Consider the following 23,672-nt stretch of genomic DNA (forward strand, 5'->3'; position numbering starts at 1 on the left):
CGGGGAAAGGGCAGGAAAAGGCTGGAGGCTTGGGGGAAGGGGCGGAGCAGGAGTGGGGGTGGGAGTAGTCCCAGACCCCACCCACTTCTAAGGACAGTGCTGCCTGAGTGAACGTATTGATCTAGGAGCCCTAGCCATGCACTGGGACCCCATCGTGCTAGGTGCTGTACAACAGAACACACGCACACACACAAACCCCGCTGTCCACTTGTGCAAGCCATTCACCTCTCTAGGCCTGAGTTCTCCCATCTGTCACAGGGGAAGGCATCTCTTCCCCGCCTCACAGGGTGTTGGGAGGGTCTAGACATTAAAGAGTGTGAGGCACTCAGACACTACCCTGAGGAGGGGGCCGCAAAATGACCTAAGGCAGAAATAAGGGAAGGGTTACCAAGTGAAAAGACCTTTCCGGCATAATGAATGAGAACGCTACGAGGGAACACTGTGCTCTCCCTGCGCCCCCCAGCCACCTCGGCGGGGGTTTAATAGCTGCGAGGTATTGTTACGGAGCGGCTCGTACTGTGAAAACCCCACCAAGCCAGGCCTCGCACACCCTGAAGCACGAAGAACGGTTTAATGGGGAACAGCACAGCATGGGTCCTAGTATCTCTGAGCATCTTTGAGACTGACCCGTCCCCTCCCCTCGTGCCTACAACTGGGGGCAGGGAGGGGGTCACAGGAGATGGGAAGAAACGGACAGAAGGCGTGAGGGGAGGTGGGAAGGGACCAGAAGGTTCTACCCCCTTGCAAGGGGGCAAAGGATCCACCAGGGGGTGTGCTGTGCCAGGGGGTGAGGGAAGGGAGTCAGAGGAGAAGATTTTGACTGTTAGTGCCCCACGAACAACAGAAGCTGAGGTGTTCTCCTCAGAAACACGCTCCGTGCCCGGGAGGTCTTTTCAGCGGTGATTGCCACACTAGTTTTAGTGGTGACACCGCCCGGCTCCGCCTCATCAGTTCAGGGCAGCAAAGCCCCCTCTTCCCCTCCAGTTCGCTCCCAGGCGCCAAAGCGTCGTGGTCAGTTCGCCTAGCTGGATCATCTGTACACCCGAGATAGGGAGTTCGACCGGGTGCCACACACTCCGACACGCTCTCCCTCCCCTCTGCCCCCAAGCTGCCTGTGGGTTACACGTCTGCCAGCCTCCTGCACTCACTCAGCTCCATGTCGATGCGAGCTGCGTTCAGCCGCTTCAGTAGGCTCTCCTCAGACTCCGTCTGTCTGTCACGCAGCCTCTTCTCCTAGGTCACAAAGACAACATGCGTCAATGCACTTTCTAAGCACCATTCGGAAGAGAACAGTCAGCCCCGTTCCCCGGAGTGCACTGCTGCCTCACAACCATGCACCAAGTCACAGTCGGCACGTTCACGGCCAGAAAGAGCCACCACAGCCTAACTTCCTGTGGCCATCAACGCCTCCCACTGCCTGCACACCAAACCCAACCAGCACAATGAGACCAGAGAGTTACAGCCCACAGGCGGCGAGTCTATTACGTGCCACAGGGAGTTACTGCAAACACCCTTGACCCGGGCACATGGCTGGTTCTGGAGGCAGGTGACGTCCTTCTGGCCAGAAGGAAGAGATCACAGGCCGGCTGTGAGCTCAGGCCTGGGTCAATAAAGTGTCATGCACACCATGCGGAGGAAGGAAGCTGAACTCCCTGCAGCGAACTGCCTTGCCAGAGCACACGGTGCCAGCCTCAGCCCAACACGGGATTTGATCTCAGGGGCTCCTGGCTTCCAGCCCTGAGCTCAGGCCACTGGGCTACACTGCTGCTTGCAGCGCAGCCACCAACCCAATTGCTGTAGGGGTATAAATGGCAGCTGCCAGACACCACTTTGGAGCTGCAGCTCTCGGCCTGGCCTGGCTCCTTCAGGAGAAATGCCGCTCACCTCGTGGATTCCAGATAACACCACAGAAGGAGCAAAGTGGGAGACGGAGGCTCTTGGGGGAGAGTCGCTGGCCCGGCTTGGGACTCAGCAGATCTGGGTTCCGCTTCTAGTTCTGCTACAGACTCCCTCCGTGACCTTGGGTGAGTCATTTTCACCCCTCCATGTGTCTCGGTTCCCCACCGCTAACACTGAGGTGACACCACTTCTCAACCTCTCAGGGACGTGGTGGGGACAAATTCTTCAATGTATGAGGCTATATGGTCTTACCCCATGATACCAGCCTCTCTAGACTTAGCTGTAGTAATGGATACTGAAGGGCTCATAACCCCAGAGAGCATCACAAACACACACCAAGCTTTGCTGCATGCGTACTGAAGCCGGCCATGCCCTCGGAGCTTGCAAAGGAACACGAACAGAGCTCTAAGCACAAGGGCAAACACGCAACGGGGGAGATTGCAGCATGGGGAGGATCTCGGAGAGGCAAGGGAAGGAGCATGGGAGATGGCACCTTTGAAAGGAAAGGATGAATGTGCACAGAGCCCAGAGGAGGAGTATGTGACAAAGGGAGCAGGTCGGAGAGAGGCCAGGCAGAAGTTGGATCAAAACCTGCTACCTGGGTTGTAGGTTCTACAGCAAAATGGATCAGGAGGCAGAAAATTCTCATGGCCTCGCTGAACTCGCCCATTAATTGGATTGTCTTGTAGGACTGCTGGGCAGAGACGAAGGCAGCTCCCGCCTGGTAAGGACAGGGTAAGGAGGCAGGAAGGAGGCTCACTCACCAAGACTTCTATGGAGGGAACTTGGACAGAGATGTAGATTGGGTTCAGGTCCGTTTTCTTAATGTTCTTGACGCCCTGCAAGTCGATATCTAGGATGCAGATCTGGTTCCGTGCCTGCACGGCCTGGACTGCAGCTTTACTGGGGGGGAGGGGGGGAGAAAAGAAGAAGCTAGTTACTGGACACGTTGGGGTAGGGATGCTGTGCAGGGAACCTCAGGGAACGCTCTCCATCTAGGCTGCCCTCTGCTGTTCTCCTTTGTGCCGATATCTCCCAGCACCCCTCAGGATGTCTCTCCCATGGTCACAAGGAGGAGTGAATGAACTAGAAATGGAAATTTCAGAACTGGAGGTAGAGTGGCCTAGTGGATAGGGCACTATATGAGGGACTCAGGACACCTGGGTTCAATTCCTAGGGCCGAGCTTGCTTGGAGACCTTGGGCAAGTCTCTGCCTCAGTTTCCCCAGCTGTGCAATTGGGATAATGCCTTGGCTCTGAAGACAGATGGGCTCTGTAAGGACCAGGGGTTATGATGTGTACACATCCCATTAATACCTGCCTCTCCCCTCATAGGAAACTGCAGCAGTTCTCTGCTGAGGGACCTGATCACAGCTCCTTGAATTCAGTAGGAGGGGGCAGTTAACAGGACGGGCTCAGGGATTGGCCCCCAACTCTAGATTTCCTCCACCCCCTTTTCCAAGACCGCCCACATAGGCTGGCTTGCAGAGCAAGCGGAAAGGCCTTGTTAGTCTCACAGCTCCGCCCTGAAGGCGAGGGCAGAGGGAACAGATTGTTCACCAGGGTCTGGCAAGGAGGGAGGCGTTTTATGGTGGACACGGAAGAATTATATTTTTGGGAGCTGAGACCATGGAATCCGACAGTCTTATAAAATGCCAAGCACATCAGACGAGGCCCAACTGCTAAACCGAGATACACGTAAGCGTGTGTACAGACACGGCATTGCTTTCCGCCGAGGTAGCCACAGAGCAGCTCCGCTACAGTGGGGCAGAGACATCAGTCCTTTGGAGAGGATCCAACACCTGCAGGCCTACCAAGGTTGCACATGATCCAATGGGTGGAAGCGGAAGCTAAACACATTCCGACGGGACGTAAGGCGCACATTTTTAACCGCAAAAGGAATGAACCGTTGGCTGCATTCGCCGCAAGTCACTGAGCCTTGCTCAGCATTGACCAAGTTTCAATCAAGAAGGGGTGTTTTTCAAAAAGCTCTGCTCTAGGAATTCTTTTGGGGGCAGTTCTCTGGCCAGGGTAATACAGCGGATCACATTGGTCCTCTTCTGGCCCTAGAGTAAATGAATCACAGATGCTTGGTCCAAGAAGAAGAAACCACCGTAGCAGGTTACTTTTCTGTACGGGACCACAAATTTCCCCACTAAAAAATTCCCTCAGAGGGGGCTCTCTCCTTCACCAGGTTTGCCAGTCTAGGATGATACTTCGTTAAAATGCTGCATATTAAAATAACCTTCCCTGGACTGGCACAGAGAATCGTATGCTTCCCCCACTGTGCGCTGTCCGATGTGCCTGGACCTTCCCTCCAAATCTTATAAGCCTCTCAGAACAAACCAAGAGCTAAAGAGCAGTGACTTGAATTCTGTGACGAGACACAGTCATCTGAAAGCGGTAATAAATGGGCGTTAGCTCGACGGGACAGGGGCCATCTTGTTCTGTTTGTACAGCACCCAGCCGAAGCGCCGAGGCATGAAAGTACGAAAATAATGAAGAATGAGGGGGGAGACCTGAGATGTTCTGAGGTGGCTTCCGAGGGTTTAAGCTAGTTATGCCAACAGGCCGCATGGTGGCCACAGAGGATAGAGAAAGAGCAGCTCTTCAGAGCCATCTCATGCAGAGGGTAAGCGAGAGAACCTCTCCTGAGCTTTCACCTCACCCCACCCTGATCCCTGGCCCGCCCCACAGCTGCTCACAGCAAGGCTGGGCTGGAAGGAACCTCAAGAGGTCAGCTAGCCTAGCCCTCTCTCATTACAAGCGGAGTGAGGATTATCCTATGCTCTGCCAATATGGGGGCAGTGGTTCTAGCGTGGGACCAAGCGCTCCTTTCGCCGGTCAGCACAGCAAGCCCTTCCCACGCCACCATCACCAGCCCCAACAGGACGGGGGCTGAATGCAGCCGCTCGTCTCCAGAGCTGTCAGAGCAGGGGAAGTGTACTCCTGTCCCCTGCTGTGTTTGCTGTGCTGCTCTGCCTGGGTGCATGCTTCGGAGGTGAATGGCCGTACTACCCCTTACCTGGGCTACCAGCCCATGTGCCCACTCCTCCTAGCAGTGACTCTGTGCTTCCTTCCCTGCGGCCCCTTCCCCACAGGACACCTCCCTGAACTGCTCTGCTCAGGCCCTACCGCCTTCTCTGCCAAGCTGCCCACACTGCCTGCAGGAGAGCAGCCAGTCAGATGGTGGTGCCCCGGCTGCCCACAGCAGGACGGCTGAGGTGAGCTCCTGCCAGCCAGGTGCGGGGCGTGAGCCTCTGCTCTTCCCTAGTGAGGCCTGTTTCCTGAGCGGTGCCCCCCTCTTCCCAGGACATCATGGTGGAAGCAAGGCCTCCGATTCCAACTGGGGCAGCGAAGCCCCCTGGGGCCGTGGTTCCCACCTGGTTCGGATTGGTGGACACCCCTCCCCCCCGTAACTGGGATTCTCCACTGGTGTTCCCTCTAAGCTGCGGGGCAGCCCAGCTTCCCGGGGGATTCATCCACCCCTCCCAGTCCGCCAGCTCCCTGCAGGGCTGATGAATCACCTGGGCTGCCCCACGGCTCAGCAGGAACCCTGCTCTCCATCCCAGTGTTCCCGAACAACCAGCGGGCTTACCTTGGCTAGAGCGCCGGCATGGAACTCAGAAGTGCTGGTTCCATACGGGGCTCTGACGCTGGCCTGCTGGGCCAGCAAGTTATCACCCTCCTTGTGCCTCGGTTTCCCCATCACTAAAATGGGGGCAACGATTCTCCTCTTGGGAATGCTCTGAGCTGCGCGGATGAAGAGTGCTATGCAAGAGCCCGTCTCTGGAAACCACCGTCGTCTCTCTTCCTCTGGATCCCACCTCCTCTCCGCCATCTCATTCTACATGTGTGTTATTTTTCCCCATTCTTACTTTGGTCCTTTACCTAGTTCATTTCTCCCACTAACTCCCACCCAATTCTCTCCCCCACCTCTCCTCTTTCCACTTCCCTTTCTCCCAGCTGCTGGCATGTTGCAGTGATCGCTGCCTCAGGCCACAAAGAGGGAGGGAGCCGCAGTAGAGTGCTCCCCCTACGCTTAACCCTGGAGGACGAACCCCATCCGAGGCTGAAGGAGCCCTGGGATGGTGGACTGGCTGGGGAATGGGGAAAAGGAGGGAGAATGAACTGGTTGCCCTTTTAACAGGTCTGCCAGGATTGCTGCCACGACTCCAGATGACCCATCTCACCTCCAAGAGTCTGCTCTCAAGCCGCACGTTCTGATCACAGACAACCGGGGAGGAAGAACGGCCTGGAGGGGAGAGGGCTAGGCAGGGACTTGCAAAATTCCCTGCTGCAACGCAGACTTCTTGCGTGACCGTAGGCATGTCCCTGGTCCCTCCGAGCCTCAGTTTTCTGCCTACCAACAGGGCTGACGGCCTTTCGGCTGCGAGGCTGAGGCCATGGAAGATGGTGAGGTGCTCAGAGGCTCTAGTGACGGGGGCCAGATGAGTCCCCGGGATAGCTGGAAAAGGGAACGCTCCCCTTTCCCGAGCTGTGTTACGAACATGCAGCAGAAGCTGGAGTTGGGAACAGATTTCACCAGATCTCTCCTGCTGCAGCAGGTGCCGGGAGTTCCAGCTTTCAGAGTTATTCTTGGGCTTTGCGCATTAATCCCGCCCTAAAGCCTTTAAACCCACCTTGTCATCACAGCTGCACACGACAACACGGAGATTTACCGGCTCGCCTTGCCGCGCCAATCTCTCCGACTGGGCAGCAGCTCTTTGCACCCCTTGCCCCGTCTGGGACTAGAGTGACAGCATTGGTTGTTTTCTCTCCCGTGGCCATGAAAACCGCTCCAGCGCTAACCATGCAAAGACGCCGCCCCTGCCTGCCAACCTCCGATGTAAACGCATGAAACGCCCCAGGTGTTAACAGTGATTTTGCACACCCCCCGCAGTAGTGGCATGCGCGCACGCAGCAACGATCCTGGTCGAGGGTCTCCCCAAACCACTGAGTTTGGAGGCATCACAAAGATGCACAGGGAGCAGGTGCTCAGCATTGCCTGGGAAAGAGGCTCCTTGAAGTGGTCTCTAATTAAGCATCCAAGACCTAGGGGTGTAAAATCCCATTTAACTAGATAACCAGGTAAACAAAGTCTGACTGGTTAGCTGCTTACATGGGGGCAGATGGGAGGGGCGTAAAGTTTGATCCGTTAGTTGATTACATTGGGCTGGGTGGGGGCTATTCCAGCCTGCTGGGCTGGAGCAGGGTCCCTATCCACCACAACTTACAGGAGAGGGCTGCTAGCTCCCAGTCCACAGGGGCTCGCAGGCTGGGAGTCAGCTGCCTCTCATGGAACAGAAGGGAGCTGGCAGCCCTCCCGCCCCACCGTGCGAGGCTGCCGACTGCCAGGCCTCACAGACTGCAACAGCCCGGCAATAGCGAACTGTGACTCCGTAAGCATCACATCTCTACCAAAACCATCAGTCTGGAAAATCTTAGCTCGAGGGGACAGAGAAGCGGTGTTGGGGGGCAAGTTTGTTTTTCAGACGGTTGGCACCTTATGCAGTAAGCGAATTTCTCTTTGGTTCAGGTCTGATCTCTTTCCCATCACCAGAACCTGTTGGGGGATGCATGCTGGCCATCAGTCATGAAAGGGTTAGATCCCCCAGACATGGTCTGAAATCCTGGTTTCCTCTAGAGCTGTTTTCTTCTCATTCCCTTGGTTAACGGCTCCCCTCCCGGCCAGCATGGTGTGTGCACTGACTGGCTGCGGCTTGGAAAAGGCAGCATTATGGCTTTGGGACAAAAGGCGTTCTGGAAACGTACAGTGCTGTACGGAGAATGCCCTCGGCCTGTTTCAGGGCATTTGCTAATCACCAGGGAGGCAGGAAGACATCTGTGTCCACACCACAGCATTGGCTGTTGCTGGAGACCAACTAATGAATCGCCTAGTCTGGCAGCCTCCCTGCACAGTGCAACCCTTGCATCTACAAGGCAGCAGTAGAAACGAACCTACAAGTATCTGGAAAACAAAGCCGCGGTCTTTAGATTGTGCATACCTCTCCTAATGCATACACCTGGGCAAAGCAGAGGATAGAGAGCGTGGCAATTATCTGGGGTGAAACTGGGAAGAGTACAAGTCAGACCCTGCACAAGAAGCGAAGTGGATGAAATCAGAGTTGCACGCGCTGACTCCAGACTTGAAGTTGACCCTAGGTCCACACAGAAACCGGAGCTGTTCCGGAAGGGACGGGAACGAGTCTCTGTCTATACACAGGTTGCCACTAGGGGGTTTGAATTCTCCACCAACGTTGGAGGGAGGCAACGGAAGCGCCCTACAGAAGGAGGTGGCCATTTTATTGCTACGCGCAGGTTTCACAAGCCCTGTCCTGAGTCACGTTGAAGGTTGTTGGCTGGAAAGGCTCAACCCAGCTGTGAACAGCCCCATTCTCCATTAGTAGTTCCTGGTGTTGTCTCACTCGGACAGCAGACGCGTGCTGCGTGTTTGTCCAGCGCCTAGCACAATGGGGTCCTGATCTGGATTGGTGAACCCCTGGTCTGAAACTACAGAGGACACGGAAATGGGAACACAGCCAGAGACTGTGCTCAACACCACTAACCATAGAAAAATGCCTTGAGGTCGCTAAGCGCCACAAACGGAAGTGGCCTCCGTTCTGTTCCACCCAGAGGATAGTACCTGTAAAAGGACAGCAGCTCTATCGCTGGACTGGGGCTCGAACTCAGAAGGGAATAGCCCCAGTTAGTGACTGCCCAACACCTGGCCACAGGATTCTTGCAGGAAAGTTCTGAGAGTCCCACTCAGATAGTGTGGGAGAGCCAAGCGGGACGGCAGAACACACAGCACAGTCTCTTCCCAACCCCACCCCTCCGTGGCAACAGAGCTCCGGTTTTACTGGCTTCGCCTGCTCTTCTTGCCCACCCCAGTTCCACTCGCTTGCTTCACTGTTCTCCTCCTCCGCCCCATTACAGCAGATGAGTCAGAAAAGAGTTAACCTGACAGACGAGCACAAATTCCCCTCTGCTTTTCTCTCCGCTGTGGCATTTGTCTTTTAATCTCTATTTGGTAAGTCATGCAATGAGCAGACAGGGTCCTAAAACTTCACACTAACACCTGAATGTCACGTCTTCGTCCGGCTCATGCCCAAAGCCTCCCCGGTTGAGGAATGTGTGTTACACTCCCCTGACCAAGCTGCAGGCATGGGGCTGATAAGCTAAACTGACCCCCCGAGAGGTATGCCGCAGGAGGGGCTGCCCAGGCGGGTTAAATGGAACATCCTGTTCCAAGGCAAACTCCCCTCAGCAGACTAAATCCCATGGGTTTAAGAGGCTTGAATCTGGTTTCTCCTGTAAGGCCTCGAACTGCTGAGATCAAAGATCAAGATTACATGGTCCTCCTGCGCAAGCCAATGACATCGCAAAGCAGGAAGCTGCCTCCTCCTTCTGTGACCTCAGGGAACTCATGTCTAATCCTGCACAAGCCACAAAGGCACTTGAAGTGTAGGCAGGTGCTGTAAAGGGAGGGGAAGTTACTTTCAATCTATTTTGTTTTAAACTAGATGGGTCTGTAATGTGGTGTTTTGGCAGTGCAGTCCGACCAGCCAGAAACATAGGGCTACATTTTTACAGGGATATGCGAGTTTGGTTGTCCCCATTTTTGAGACGCCTTACAGAGACCTGATTTTCAGAACATACCAAGTACCCAGCCTCGAAACATCAGGTCTCTTCAAGCTCTCGAGTTTGGCTTCCTAAATCAGTAGTCACATTAAAGTCCATCAGCTCACCCGTAAAAGGTATTTGTAATTTTAAAATCATCTAATCATAACACAGATTTGATGTCTTAGAAAAGAACTGAACTTATTTCACTTTTGCCATTTGTATCCAACCTGTGCTGGTACTAATTGTCAGAGAGATTGTATGATGTAAGATATCTTTCTTTTAATGAACACTGCAGTGTTAATCAGGGTTTCACTTTTCTGCCAGTCGCAATGCTATTTTAAAATCCATCTTGCACTAACAAAGGAAGTTTTTCTTCATGCAACACACAGTCAACCTGTGGAACTCCTTGCCAGAGGATGTTGTGAAGACCAGGACTTTAACAGGGTTCAAAAAAGAACTAGATAAATTCATGGAGGTTAGGTCCATCAATGGCTATTGGCCAGGATGGGTAGGAATGGAGTCCCCAGCCTCTGTTTATCTGGAAATGGATGACAGGAGAGGGATCATGTGAGGATTCTCTGTTGTGTTCACCTCTCTGGGACACCTGGCTTTGGCCACTGTTGGCAGACAGGACGCTGGGCTTGATGGACCTTTGATGGCCGTTCTTATGTTCTTAATTGCAGGATGCCAACATTAAAAAGAATGTATTAATTTGTAAGCATTACTGTGCCAGACTGGCATACGTATTACTGGCTTTCACCACTGATCTGATCACATTCAGCTCATTAGACAGTGCAAGGAGTGAATCAAATACCCACCCTGTTTAATCCTTGTAGGGCACTGTAAAGCTGAAGAGCACTGTGGGTGAAATTCACTTCTGGGAAGGGCTGGCCGACACTACGAACCTCCTATGTCCCACTCAAACCTTGGGGTTTACGCAGCAATGTGTGTTGCATATGCCCAATACTGGCCTTCTGCAGAAGGGTGGTTTTCACTAACGACTAGTGACAGAACAAAAGCAATAGCAGACGTGCTGCCCAAGTGAAAAGCTTAGGGAAGAGCGTCAGGGCAACTTAAAATATTTCCCCAGCCTCATCTCAGGGCAGAGAACAAGCAGCCGGTAAACATCCACCCCCAGCCCACAGGCGCTCTTGGGCGCAGTTACATACCTTGTGCCATACATGTTTCCAGAGAACTCCGCATGCTCAATGAACTGCCCAGCGTCAATTTCTTGCTGCATTTGATCTCGGGTCACAAAGTGGTACTCTGGAGCAGAAACAGTAAAGGACAATTGGTATCAGCGTGCAGCTTTCAGCTGATGCAGAACAAGATAAAGGCTCAGGGCCAAGTAGGCACACTGGGGCACTAAAACATACTGAAGCACCCAACTGCCTATGTTAGACGACCAAGTGCTTAGTTAGGTGCCCAGCTTTTAGGCACTCAAATATGCAGCCCTTGGTTACCACATATAGAAACACAATGGATCCCCATGCCCCACCCATGGTATTTAGTTATTGCCGATACATCTTTACTATTTTAATTTTTTAATAATAGAGATTGCCTATCTCCTAGAACTGGAAGGGACCTTGAAAGGTCATCAAGTCCAGTCCCCTGCCTTCTCAGCAGGACCAAGTACCATCCCTGATGAATTTTTGCCCCACATCCCTAAATGGCCTCCGCAAGGACTGAACTCACAAACCTGGGTTTAGCAGGCCACTGCTCAAACCACTGAGCTATCCCTCCCCCCAGATACATGACTGTCCAGATATACAGTTGCTACTATTTACATTGCCTCTTCTGCCCTCCAGCGACCTCTCTCATGACAGTGTCGTGCATACAACACGCTGCAATAGGAAAGCAGAAGTCATTTCAAGCTAAGTGCTTCCATTTTTAGAAGCTTACTGTGACCCCCCCCCCCCCCATCCTATTGCCCCCGAAACAAAACCAGCTTTGGCTGAAATGCCTTATTCTCAATAGGAAGGTAAAGCTTTCCTTTGGCAGCGTAGGTACAAATCCCATGTGGATGCCTGTGAGCTATCCAGGCAGAAAGACGCCATTCAGACCTTTCCGATACTTTTTGGAGCTGGGCTGACTCGCGTGTGGCTGCATTTAAACCTCAGTCACTCTGACAACAGAGTTAAATTACACTGGTCCCTCCCAAGTCCGGAGTGAAACAATGGCCCTGGCCTGCTTCTAGAGAGGGACAAAGGCTCTGCTCTGTGCTACTGGAGGCAACGTCTGTTGGATTAGAGATGAAATCTAGAGCCTGACTTCTTTAGTGGCCTGTAAGTCCTAGATATTCACAACTGGGAGACTAGAGTTTCACTCTGAAATTAGATACTTACATTTATGTGACCTAATTTTCAAAAGTTGTGAGCACCCTGTAACTCCCACTGAAGTTCATCAGAGGTGCTGAGTACTCAGCCCTTCGGCATAGCCGGTCCTTACCTGTTGGGCAATGTTGCTGTGTGCTATCACACAGCTGCTGCCTCCTGCACCAGAGGCAGCTGCATTTCATCAGACGGTGAAGTGATCAATGTGTACACAACAGTTTCTAAGTCTCTTTGGGATCATTCAGAATGAAAGGTCTTATAGAAGTGGCTGCCATCGGACGTACACTAAGCAGGCTACGGGAAAGACACTCCATCAACTCGAAGTAAATTAGGGCTGACTTCCCTGTACAGGCAGTCCCCGGGTTACGTACAAGATAGGGACTGTAGGTTTGTTCTTAAGTTGAATTTGTATGTAAGTCGGAACTGGTACATATTGTAGGGGAAACTCTAGCCAAACATTTTTTTAGTTTTGGATAGCATAGGGAAAGGTTAACTCCCCTCTAATGTTTGTTTTGCTGTCTGTTCCCCTGTTCAGAAGATTTCACATCTATTTCTGTCCCTGTGACAAACTCAGGACTAAAGGAGTAACTCATCAAATACCAAACAGCTCTGCACCATGCTTTGAGCTAATAGCTTTATTTCCACACACCACCCAGGGTTCTAGGAGGAGGGTCCTTTTTTTGCTAACACAATGAGGCCAGCACTTTGTTTTGGTGGAGTCTTTGTTTGCCCATGGAGCCCAGCATGTATAGGGGGAGGAGGGGCGGAGAGGCTGCTTTTGTCTGCTGTTCGGCAGCCTGTTGCTCAGGGGAGGGGGCAGCCTGTTGCTGGCGGGGGGGAGGGGGGAGGCGTGCAGGATGCAAGGCCGCGGGGGGGGGCAGCGGGCGTGGGGAGGCACTTTTCCTCTGCCCGGCAGCTCTGCGGGATCCCTGTCCCTGTGGCCAGCTGCTGCAGGCAGAGGCCAGTTGGAGCCGGCCGAAGAGGAGGAGGTGGTGGATTCTAGGACCTAGGTGAGCGAGCACCGGGGACGCTGCTGCGCTCAGGGAGCCCGGCATGTATAGAGGGGAGGAGGGGCAGAGAGGCTGCTTTTGTCTGTTCGGCAGCCTGTTGCTCAGGGGAGGGGGCAGCCTGTTGCTGGCAGGGGGGTGGGGGGGCAGCGGGCATGGGGAGGCACTTTTCCTCTGCCCGGCAGCTCTGCGGGACCCCAGTCGGAGCCGGCCCGAGGAGGAGGAGGATCCTAGGACCCAGGTGAGCAAGCCCCGGGAATGCTGCTGCGCATGTGCGGGAGTTGCCTCACCCCGTTCGTATCTAGGGATCCGACATAAGTCGGATCCACGTAAGTCGGGGACTGCCTGTAATTGCACCTTCATGGAACATGCCCGTGAACCACAACACCTGCTCAAATGTGTATGTATCAATGGATCCCAAGCACTGTTAGCTCTTCATTTTCCATCAGCTCAGCAGGCTGTGCCTCTCCGTTTCGCTACGGTTTGGCCAAACAGGAAACACCACCCAGAATTCTTCAAGCAGCAGCCCTGCCTGACCTGACAGCAAACACAAGTGCAATACACTGACCTTTGCCATTCACTTCGCCGACTCTTGGCTGCCTTGTGGTATCTGCAAGCAAACACAGTCTCTGTAATTCTGCAGCTCACCCAGGCTTCGACTTAATGACTTGCTAATCCAATTCTCTGATAACTTGATCAAAGCTTCTGGGCCCAATTTGCACCATTTGTTTCTAGATGCTTTGACCAGGAATTATTAGACGATTCAGTCTTTGGTTATTGAGGGAAAGGATAGTCCAATAATGTGGGTATTAGCTTCCTGTGAGACAGTAGGCATGTCTTTTAGGGCTTGTCTACATAGGGAAAAAGCCGACAGCAGCTAGTATGCATTAGCTGCTCCATACTAGGGATGTAAGATCCTGTTTGATTTTTTAATAGGTAAACTGATTAAGTGGGGATGGGGGGCTGCTTCAGTCCTGCTGAAGTGTTTCCTTGCCTGCCACTTCGGCAGGGCTGGAGCAGCCACTGTCCATGGAGCACCAGTTAATCATTAACATCCCTACTCTGTACTAGCCACTCCCCACAGACTTCCCATGTGGACGGTCTTACTGATGCACTAAGAATACCTTGGTGCTCATTAGCTTTATACACTTTGGCAGTGAATTTAGGTAAAGTGCCGGAGAGTCCGTGTGCGTTTTCAGTTAGGCTGTGCCCATGTTAGGATTAAAAGTTTTATTTTTTTTATACTTCTTATTTTAGGTATAGTAATGTAGCAATAATATAGCAATATAAGGCATATATATATATAAACATACATTTAATATTTTACAAATTAAGTCCTTTCAGGTGAAGGTCTATTTTCTTTGTTCTGAAGTTTAGTATATGTTTTGAAGTAGAAAAACTGTTCTGGGTATTGTGGCTGTGGTAATAAGATTAGAGGAATTCTGCGTATGTTGAAGGCCAAGCCTTAATTGTTTAATTTACAACGCTTTTGCTTTGCCATGCAGATTTGTAACCCCGGAGACTTGTGTTTGTAAGGAGCGTGAATGTGTTGAGATAAGATGCAAAGTTATATGACTTTAGAACCAGATGGTCAAAGGAGGGGGTTAAGCGAGTGCAGGCGAAGGGCAGAGGATGAAACAACCGGACTGCAGAGGAGTCATCTATAACCATCAATGCGTACCCCTACTCACAAGAAGATTGGATAATTGGCAGATTGACGAGTCTCAAAGCGGAGCAAGCACCCCAAAAGGACGATTGATTATAGGATGAACCTTCGAGAGATATTTTGGGAATACTCACATCAAAAGATAATATTCCGGTCACAAGGCTGACAGAGCGGGATCCATGGATTTTAACAGAGAAGAAGGAATATATAAAGCAGGGTGCTTTGCTATGGAAGTTTGGGTTTCGTCTTGCCAGGATACCATCCCGAGAGAAGCATTGGATCGCGACAGACAAAAGGCCCTGCTTCCCCCCTGTGTTGGATCTAGCTGGCCGCTAGATTGACAGACTCTGGACTGGTCACGATGATGTCATTTGGCAGGGTGGGGGTGTGTGTGTGTGATTGAAAAGCACATGCAACTGTTGTCTTCTCAATAACTGCGGCGTACTGCTTTTTCCCCCATAAAAGATCTCGTGTGCTTCGTTTAAGCATAACACCCACACTGCAAGTGCTACAGTCCTGCCCCACACGCTTCTCAAGCAGCCTCCCTGTCTGCCCTGGCCCTGTCCAAGCTGCAGGGGTCATGTGCGTGTGTGAATAACTACAAGCCAGAGGGGAGGGGGGACATGGTGCTTTGCGCACTGCCTGTTCTTCAAACAGGCAGCTCCCATTGGCTAAAAACCAGCCAATGGGATTGTGCTGGGGATGGGGGCAGCGCATGAACCCTTCCCCCCTCACTCCTCTGGGCTCACAGTTGTGAAAGAGCAACGGCCCGCAGCCACTTTTCTGAGCAGTGTGCAGGGGCAAAGCAACCAGTGAGCCTGCCTGGGACTCCCAGCTGCCTCCGCAGGCTGCATCCAGCAGCTTGAAGGGCCGTATTTTACCCAGCTCTGCTGTAGTGCAAACTAGGGATGTAACAGTGTAGTCGATTCACCAATTACTGATAAGCCAAAGCTTATAGGTTAATGCTATAGACTACATGCATTTCCACCCCTCGCCCCCCCAGCCAGCAGCCCTGCTCAGTCCTGGTTTGTGATGGGTCTGGGACCTTCCCCTGCTGCAGCTCTGCATTGTATTAGGAGCTAGGCGGGCAGGCAGCCCAGCTCAGTTCTGGCTTGAACCGGGTCCAGAAGCTCAGACGCCCACCACCCTCAGACAGGGGATGCTGCCACCTTGCACTGCTGCCTCTGTATCAGAGGCATCAGCATGGGGCAACAGGCAGCCAGTCTGCAAGGGGAGGTGGTTTTTAAACTGGCTCCCCTCACGGACCAGCTCCCACCTGACACCCCACGCTACTGCCTCTGATCCAGGCGGGGGGCTCCTTGGGAGTGGGGCAGGAGCGCACTGGCTGCCAGCCCCACCCCCAGTGACTATAGAATAGTCAAGCAACAGATAAGAATTCATGAGGTTACTCGACTATTCAATTAACCGATCTTTAGCATCCGTAGAGCAAACTCATTCTCTCTGCCAGTGGTCTAAGTGCTGCTCTTTGGGGCAGTGCAGCCACCCCCAGCCGGTGTGGGGGTTACAGTAGCTCTGCACGTGTGGCAGCTACACAGTCAGGCTGCTCTCGAGCTTTGGTTTCACTTTCAGAAAGCGAAAGCCCCCGAGCCCCCGTCACCCCCACTGGATCGCGCACAAATACTCACGAGACACACTGAAGCCAAAGACATTGCCGTAGTCTTTAAGCAGCATTTTTAACAGCGTGCTTTTCCCTGCCCCCGATGGGCCGCTCAGAACGACTGGCCTTGGTCCCGTCATGGCTGCAGAGGTGACAAAAGCCAACACATCCCTTGGTTAGAAACACACCGAGTCATGCCCAGTGTTAGGCTCCAGAGGAACAGGGCTCCTGTGCCTGCTTTCGCTTTCAAGCCTCCGCAGCCAACGAGGCCATCAGCAAACAAAGGGTACCGCCTCGGGGAGGGGCCAGGGCAGCAGGGGAAAGATGCAGTGGGATGGAGAGGAGAGATGAAATCAGAGAAGCGTAAGCTCTCCGGGCTCAGTGCAGGGGGTGAAACGTTGAAGAGGATGTGCAGCAACAGGACCAAGACTTCCTCCCTGTGGGCCTCACCCCTCACCTGCAGGGGCCACCTCTCTGCCAAAGGGAGCTCAGATCTCCAGGAACCAGACAGTTACAGCCTCTCTACTAGGACTACTAGCAAGAGGGAGTGCTGAGCATTGGGCGGGTTTGCCGGGGTGTGGGGACTTTCCCTCAAGGAACTGACCTGAGCTCGAACTCACTTTGTATGCTCCACTGAGCAGCAGCCATTAGCTGTGTGGCCAGGGGCTACTAAGCTGGGCAGGATACAGAAGGGCGTGGAGAGAGCATCCTCTGTGCCGTTCAGTCCCAAGGGAGGGACTTCTCTCTCAACAGAAAAGGGATCGGATCCAAGGCTTGCTGGACATTAGACAGAAGCACAGCTACATGGGTACTGCTTTGTATGTTCTCAGGGATGCTTTCTACTTAATGGTTGGGCCAAACCACATTTTCCCCCAGTATCTACCGTCTAGATACGTGTCGTCTCTTATGCCAACAGAACAGCTTGTATGCACATAAGGTAATGTTTGTTCACCACGTGCGTTTAATAAAGGCGACCAAACACACCTGCACCCCAAGCTCTCAAGGAAGTAAAACTGCCAAAGAACCAATTTTGCTCTTTTTCTCCCATTTACACCAACTCCAGCTGAATCAACACTTCCTGATCTAAGCAACACACCGAGAAAAGACACACACACAAAGGATGCAGCTTGGGAGGGAGGAGGAAAGAGAATCCGACTCTGCCATAAAACACTTGAGTCACAGGGTCAGAGAAGTAAAAAAAAAGAACTGACCCAGCCACTGTAGGAGTTGCCCCAGAGTGTTCATCGTGAACAAGCTGAACTGCTCGTTTCGTGTTGGACATTGGGAAAAACGTCCTGCCTGTCAGGGTGGTGAAACACTGGAATAAACACTGCAGGGAGGTTGTGGAATCTCCATCCCTGGAGATATTTAAGAGCAGATCGAACAGACACCTGTCAGGGATGATGTAGACAGTGCTTGGTCCTGCCAAGAGGGCACAGAGCTTGACTTGATGATCTCTCGAAGCCCCTTCCAGTTCTAGTGTCCTATGATCCTACGATTTCAGAGAGGAAAAACCCAGGGAGACAGGCTTGTCTAGGTAGACTGGTAACACATTGCAGAGGCTGCGATTTTAAATCCTGCCCAAGTTGGTAGTCCTCAATCCCATTGCCCTCGGACAGCTGTTTGGTTCTCTCAGTTGGACAAGAGTTCACAAAAGCCTCCTTCCACTGTTAAGTAGCCGACAATCTCAGCAGAGGATGGAATGGGCCAGCGTATTGACACAAAGGGGGAGCAGGAGGGGGGGAAAATCAACTAGACGACTAGTCCTTAATATCCTTAGTGAGGACTTCCATCTCTAGGGCTATCAACACTGCATGTTCATCAGGACTGAGTTTCCATGAAAGCTTACAAGAAAAGTACATGAACATGCTGCAACCTTTTGGATGCTGCTATGAGGGTAGAAACACTGCGACCTTGGAGAGAGTGGGCCACTGTCTCCCTCTAGTGGTTGAGCCACACAAGGGGATAAGGGTCTACTACAGCTACAAGATGGAGGAATTACTCAAGCTTCAGCTCCAGTGGCAGAAGCTCATGTACTGAAGGTCACAGGTTCAAACTCCCACCAAGTCTCCTTCACTGAAAGGTAACACTCCCACCCCACTATTCTTCCACCACCTCCCCAAAATAGGATCCCAATGCATGTGCTGATCTCGGAATGCCCCTCTCTGCAGACCCTCTTTTAGCTCAGCACCTGCAGGCGACTCTCAGCAAGGATCGTACTCTCCTGCAGAGTGCAGGGGACAGGGCTGTTTCAGACAGAGGGTGGTCTAGGACAGGATCTGAGAAGCCCGCACAAACCAGCCTCTTCTCACACTTTGCAGGCAGCGATACTGAATTCCCCATCTCAGTGCTTTTCCTCCTGCCACGGGCAAGCCTAGCTCAGACCCCAAACTGGAAGATACGCAGCAACTCTATTCAGTCCCATTGTGACACTGCCTCATTGCATGGCCTTGGGCCACACAACCTACCAGCGACTGTTTGCTTGGGGGGAGTGTTCTCTTGCATGCTTTGCTGGGGAGTTAATCATTAGCCAATGTTCATACAAGGGCAGGTGAATTGCATCCTGTATTGGTAGACAGCACACCCCAAAGCAATCCTGCACTAGTAAGAGGTGCTGAACTAGGAAGATTCGGGAGTAGGAATGTGGATGGTTAACTGGTAAGCATCACCCTTACTAGGTGAGGCTTACCAGTTACTGTTAACCAGCTGGGCTGGAACCTGTGGGGAGGAGGAGAGGAGGCCTGCTAGCCCCCCACATGGTTAACCGGCTAAACATAACGTTTAACTGGTTAACGGATTAAATGGGATGCCATGTCGCTATTCAGCAGTTCATTTCAAATGTGAGACGACACAAAATGCACGACAGATCAAGCTAGCACCGATTTCTCTCCCCAAGTACTTTTCTGCAAGCAACAGGGGCTCTTGGAACGCGTTTTCTGCCCCATCAGTGGCGCTCTCCACTTTAGGCAGAGCTCAGAAGCCAAGCACTAGAAGCCTTTTGCAAACAGCCCTCGGCTCAATGCAGCCACTTCCAGATTTCGTTCCCGTCACGTACGCCCTGTAGGCTCGCCTCACGTGGCAGCACGGCCTCAGGGCAGGCAGAACAGAGCAGGCGAGATACTGGTGTCCTCCCCCAACTCCAATGCACAGCTCCATGATCCATCTCGTCACTATATTTATAAATTCAGACAGCTCCAAAACCAGCACCTGGATCCTCCATAGACCCTATGCAGAGTACCTTGCCTTACCAGGCACTCGCCTGACAACTACTAAACTACATAGAGGTAAGCAGGAGACTGACCCCGCTATTGGGGGGAACTTTCCTGGCGTCTACATGACCCCGGTGGAATTGGCTAGCGAAAGGATCTGAGTCCCTGCTCCCCCTCCCTTTACCCCAAAATAGCTTGGTCCAGGATTCCTCGGGGCTCAGCCCCTAACCTTGTGGTGGTCACCTTGGGCAGGGGTTGGGCTGTCCCCATTCTGGGGTGCTCTCTCCGCACTGGCCGCTTCCTTGGCCCCCTGATCACTGATTACCGCTCATGGCAAATAAAGTCTGTTCAGCAGCAACCGGTTTTTTAAAAAATGAAGAAGGAAAAATGGGAAAGGTGAGAGGAAAACCCGTCCCTCCTCCCCCTCCCATAGGCAGGTCACAGTCGTCCTGCCCAGGCTCTGGCTGTGCTGCAGGTTGGACACTTATTCCAGTGGTGGCCACTCGCCTTCAAGTGGCTGGACCCTCCTCCCCAGCATCAGCCTCCCAGCTGGGGTTATGAGCCCCCTCCCCTGCAGGGCCTCTTGGCTGGTGGCATCTCCCTGCACTGGGCCCTCTGCCCAGAGCCCCCCCTCACTCTGCCCCAGCTGCTCTGGGCTGGGCTGGGCTGCCTCCCGCCCCCAGGCTGCTTTTCTGGCCCCTCTGGCTCCAGCCCTGCTCCCAGCCTGGCTCTGCTCTCTGCACCATGCCCTGGCTCACTCTGTTTGGCTGGGCTCTGCTCGGGCCCCTGCACTCTCCTTAGCTCGGCCCCGCTGTCTGACCCAGGCACATCCAGCTCCCATAGCAAATGGGACACCTGACTCCCCCATTGGCCCGCTCACCCTGTCAATCAGGCTGACCTGGAGCATTGGCCTCCTCCCATTGCTCCTGGGCACTGTCAGTCTCAGGGTCCTAATTTCCCATCAACCCTTCCCCTTCCGTTTGGTACTGAGGCTAGCCAGCCAAAATCCCCACTGAGTTTTAGTAAGGGGTCAACAATCCCCTTATATATACACACTGAAGAAGGGAATTTTTATATAAAAAAGAAAGTCTTGTTTGTACAGGATCATATCAACACAAAATGGATTTTATTATCCTTAGAAGAACTCCCAAGAAGTTAATTAAAAGCACTAATCAAGTAGGGACTGTACCATTTTACTCGTAAAATGTAAAAAACATAGCAACTAGAAAGGGAAGAGACGTTAGATTTATTATTTAATTTATCCCCCAGGATTTGATTCATTAGTGCTTTATCCTATCTACTTTTTATCACTTCCCTTAGCAATCCTGACAGTTAGAAAGCTTTTCCTGATATTCAACTTACACTATCTTTCCTTCCAGCCTCAAGTCTTTGGCGGAGTACCCATTACATTTCAAAAGTGATGCTAGCCGCCAGAGTGGAGAAGATGCATTCCCACTCCCGTACCAACTACTGAAGAGGCAATGCAACGTTAATAGTTTAAGCAGAGGATGAGGAATAAGATGTCACGAGTTTTATTCCCAGCTCTGCTGCTAACTCACTTTGTGAACATGCACAAGTCTCTCTCTCTGCCTCGGTGTCCACTATTCCCATCCGTAAAATAAGAAAAAGCGTAAATGAGAGGGTCATGACGAGGCTTAATTAAAATGTTTTTACAAATAATGAAGTTATGTAAATGCAAATTATTATTACTGTTTTGTTCTAGGAAAGCACTAACATAGAAGGCAGCTGTTTCCCCAGCCTGCCAAAAGCTGAATAGTAACTAAGGCCAGGTCTGTGCTAGACCCGGCAGTTTGGCTTAAGGTAAACAATTCCAGCTATGCAGAATACGTAGCAGAAGTCGGCTTACCTTAAGCCGAGCTTGGCAGCACCCCCACAGCAGTAGGACGATGGGAGCAAATGCTCCCGTAAGCTTTCCTCACTCCTGGCAAGAGCAGAAGTACCAGACACCAGTGGGGGCACTCTCTGAGTTCCATTTAGTGAGTCTTAACTAAATCAAACTCTGGAAGATCGATCTCAGGTGTTGCGATCTGCACAGTTAAGACATGACCTAAGACATTGGACCTTACAGGGCCACAGTTGTACCGTAAAGTCTCACATGTAGCCAATCTACACTGCTGAGATAGAAATCTCCCACTGGCATAATTCAATCATCCCGACCAACCCTCCGACCAACTCAAGTGCAAGCGAAGATGCAATCCAAGTGATTTTTGTTTATACTGCCCAGTGTTATAGCTTTATCTTACACAGAGTCTTCCTGTTCTTGCTCTATCTGCAAGCCATGAACAGAAAGCTACCCAAAAACTGACACTCAAATGCCAGCGTGGATCTTTGCCACTTAGCTCGGCATGAGTAATTCACTCTCCACCACAGTATCCGCATGCTAACAAGAATTCCTTAGGCTGCCTCAAACACAGAAATACCGTATATGCCGGCGTACAAGACGACCTCTGAAGTTAAAAAACATCCCCCAAAAATCGGGGGTCGTCTTGTACGCCGGATGCCCCGCCGCCGGAGTCCCTCCGCGGCTTTGAAAGCCTCGGGGGAAGCCGGCGGCGGGGCATCCCAGGCGCGCCTGGGCTGCTCCCCCACCGGAGCCCCTCCGCGGCTTTCAAAGCCTCGGGGGAAGCCGGCGGGGGGGCATCCCAGGCGCGCCTGGGCTGCTCCCCCGCCGGAGCCCCTCCGCGGCTTTCAAAGCCTCGGGGGAAGCCGGCGGGGGGGCATCCCAGGCGCGCATGGGCTGCCCCCCTGCCGGAGCCCCTCCGTGGCTTTGAAAGCCTCGGGGGAAGCCGGCGGCGGGGCATCCCAGGCGCGCATGGGCTGCCCCCCCTCCGGAGCCCCTCCGCGGCGGTGCGGAGGGGCTCCGGCGGGAGGGCAGCCCATGCGCGCCTGGGATGCCCCCCCGCCGGCTTCCCCCGAGGCTTTCAAAGCCGCGGAGGGGCTCCGGAGGGGGGGCAGCCCATGCGCGCCTGGGATGCCCCGCCGCCGGCTTCCCCCGAGGCTTTCAAAGCCGCGGAGGGGCTCCGGCGGGGGGGGGGGGGGGCAGCCCAGGCGCTCCTGGCGGCTTTGCTCCCGGTGCCTCTGGTCTGCTCGGGACCATCTCCAGCAGACCAGGGACACCGGGAGCAAAGGAGGCGGGGGGCGCTGGGGTATAAGATGAAACCCTATCTTTTAATTAAAAAGATAGGGGGTCGTCTTATACACCCAGTCGCCCTATACGCCGGAAAATACGGTATTTAATCTCCTGCTTATATATGCCAGTCAGGAGTACTTGGATATTTTCTAGTCTTGCTCTCTCTCCCCTCTTAAGTTTTCTTTTCTCTCCTCACATTTCTTTTCCTATCCATTAACAAGTAACAGGAAAGGGAAATGCAAAGCAAACAAAACTGATTCCTGTAACTGCACTCTATTCAAATCAGATCCGGAAGGAGACAGAGATAATCATGGTTGCTTAAAACTGCACTGGGATATTTGCAGCATTCCCCAATGGTGTGGCTTACCTTTTACTTTTATGCCCTTTCGGTCCAAGTATGCAATCCAGGTCTTTCTAACAGCACCAAACAGGGAATGTGAGGGAGCAGACAGAAAGCTGAGCTATTTGTGAGCCACCTAAATCTTTAATTACAGATTCCCCATCTTAAAAGAGCCAATGAAAACTCTCCACTGATCTTTAATCTTCTCCTGTGGGTTCTTCTACTCTCCTACTATTCTTATAGCTAAATCTCCAGGCATGCCTGGGTAACACTCTGGTAAATGCCAGCATATATCTTCCACATGAAAGGATACACTGGCTTTTAAGAAATACAGAGGACCAACTTGCATGACTGCTGATACATAATTGATCTGAAATATTACACATCCATAAAAAACATCTCAGCAGCAAAGACACGTTTTTCTAGATCATGGGTTCCCAAACTGGGGGGCGTGAAGAAATTCCAGGGGGGGCCCAGGGTGACCCAGCCTCCCCCCGCCATCAAGTTTTCCTTTTTTTTTTTTTTTGCTCAACAAGTTTTACTGCTATGGGGGGGGGGGGGGGGGGAACGTGAGGGTTTTTCAAAAATCAAAAAGGGGGGGGCATGATACCAAAAAGTTTGGGAACCACTGTTCTAGATGATCAAGTCCAATAGTGAAAGGATTTGCTATTTAATTTAATTTAAGAGGACATTTGAGCCTCCTTTGATTGCATTCTCAATGAGGATGCGAACAGGTAACTGGTTAACTGGTTACCAAGTAAGCATCACCCTTAAAGGGTGATACTTACCAGGTAACAGTTAACTGTTACCCCAGAGCTGTTCCC

At 52.4% G+C, this 23,672-nt stretch overlaps 1 protein-coding gene across 3 annotated transcripts in view; it reads right to left on the reverse strand.

The window, feature by feature from the left end:
• GUK1 (guanylate kinase 1) overlaps window positions 1–23,672 on the reverse strand; it is a 41,504-nt gene that overhangs the window by 3,728 nt on the left and 14,104 nt on the right. For 2 of the 3 annotated variants that reach the window (XM_075922955.1, XM_075922953.1), the window contains exons 2-6: window positions 16,177–16,290; window positions 13,433–13,474; window positions 10,694–10,790; window positions 2,664–2,802; window positions 1,149–1,233 (exon numbers count right to left, since the gene is read on the reverse strand). In XM_075922955.1, the coding sequence (XP_075779070.1) occupies window positions 1,149–1,233; window positions 2,664–2,802; window positions 10,694–10,790; window positions 13,433–13,474; window positions 16,177–16,288 (475 nt within the window). In that variant the 5' untranslated portion in view covers window positions 16,289–16,290. The remainder of the gene's footprint in view (window positions 1–1,148; window positions 1,234–2,663; window positions 2,803–10,693; window positions 10,791–13,432; window positions 13,475–16,176; window positions 16,291–23,672) is intronic. The other variant, XM_075922954.1, reaches the window with a different exon arrangement.

Source organism: Pelodiscus sinensis, chromosome 2, assembly GCF_049634645.1.
Source record: "Pelodiscus sinensis isolate JC-2024 chromosome 2, ASM4963464v1, whole genome shotgun sequence".
Lineage (NCBI taxonomy): Eukaryota > Metazoa > Chordata > Testudines > Trionychidae > Pelodiscus > Pelodiscus sinensis.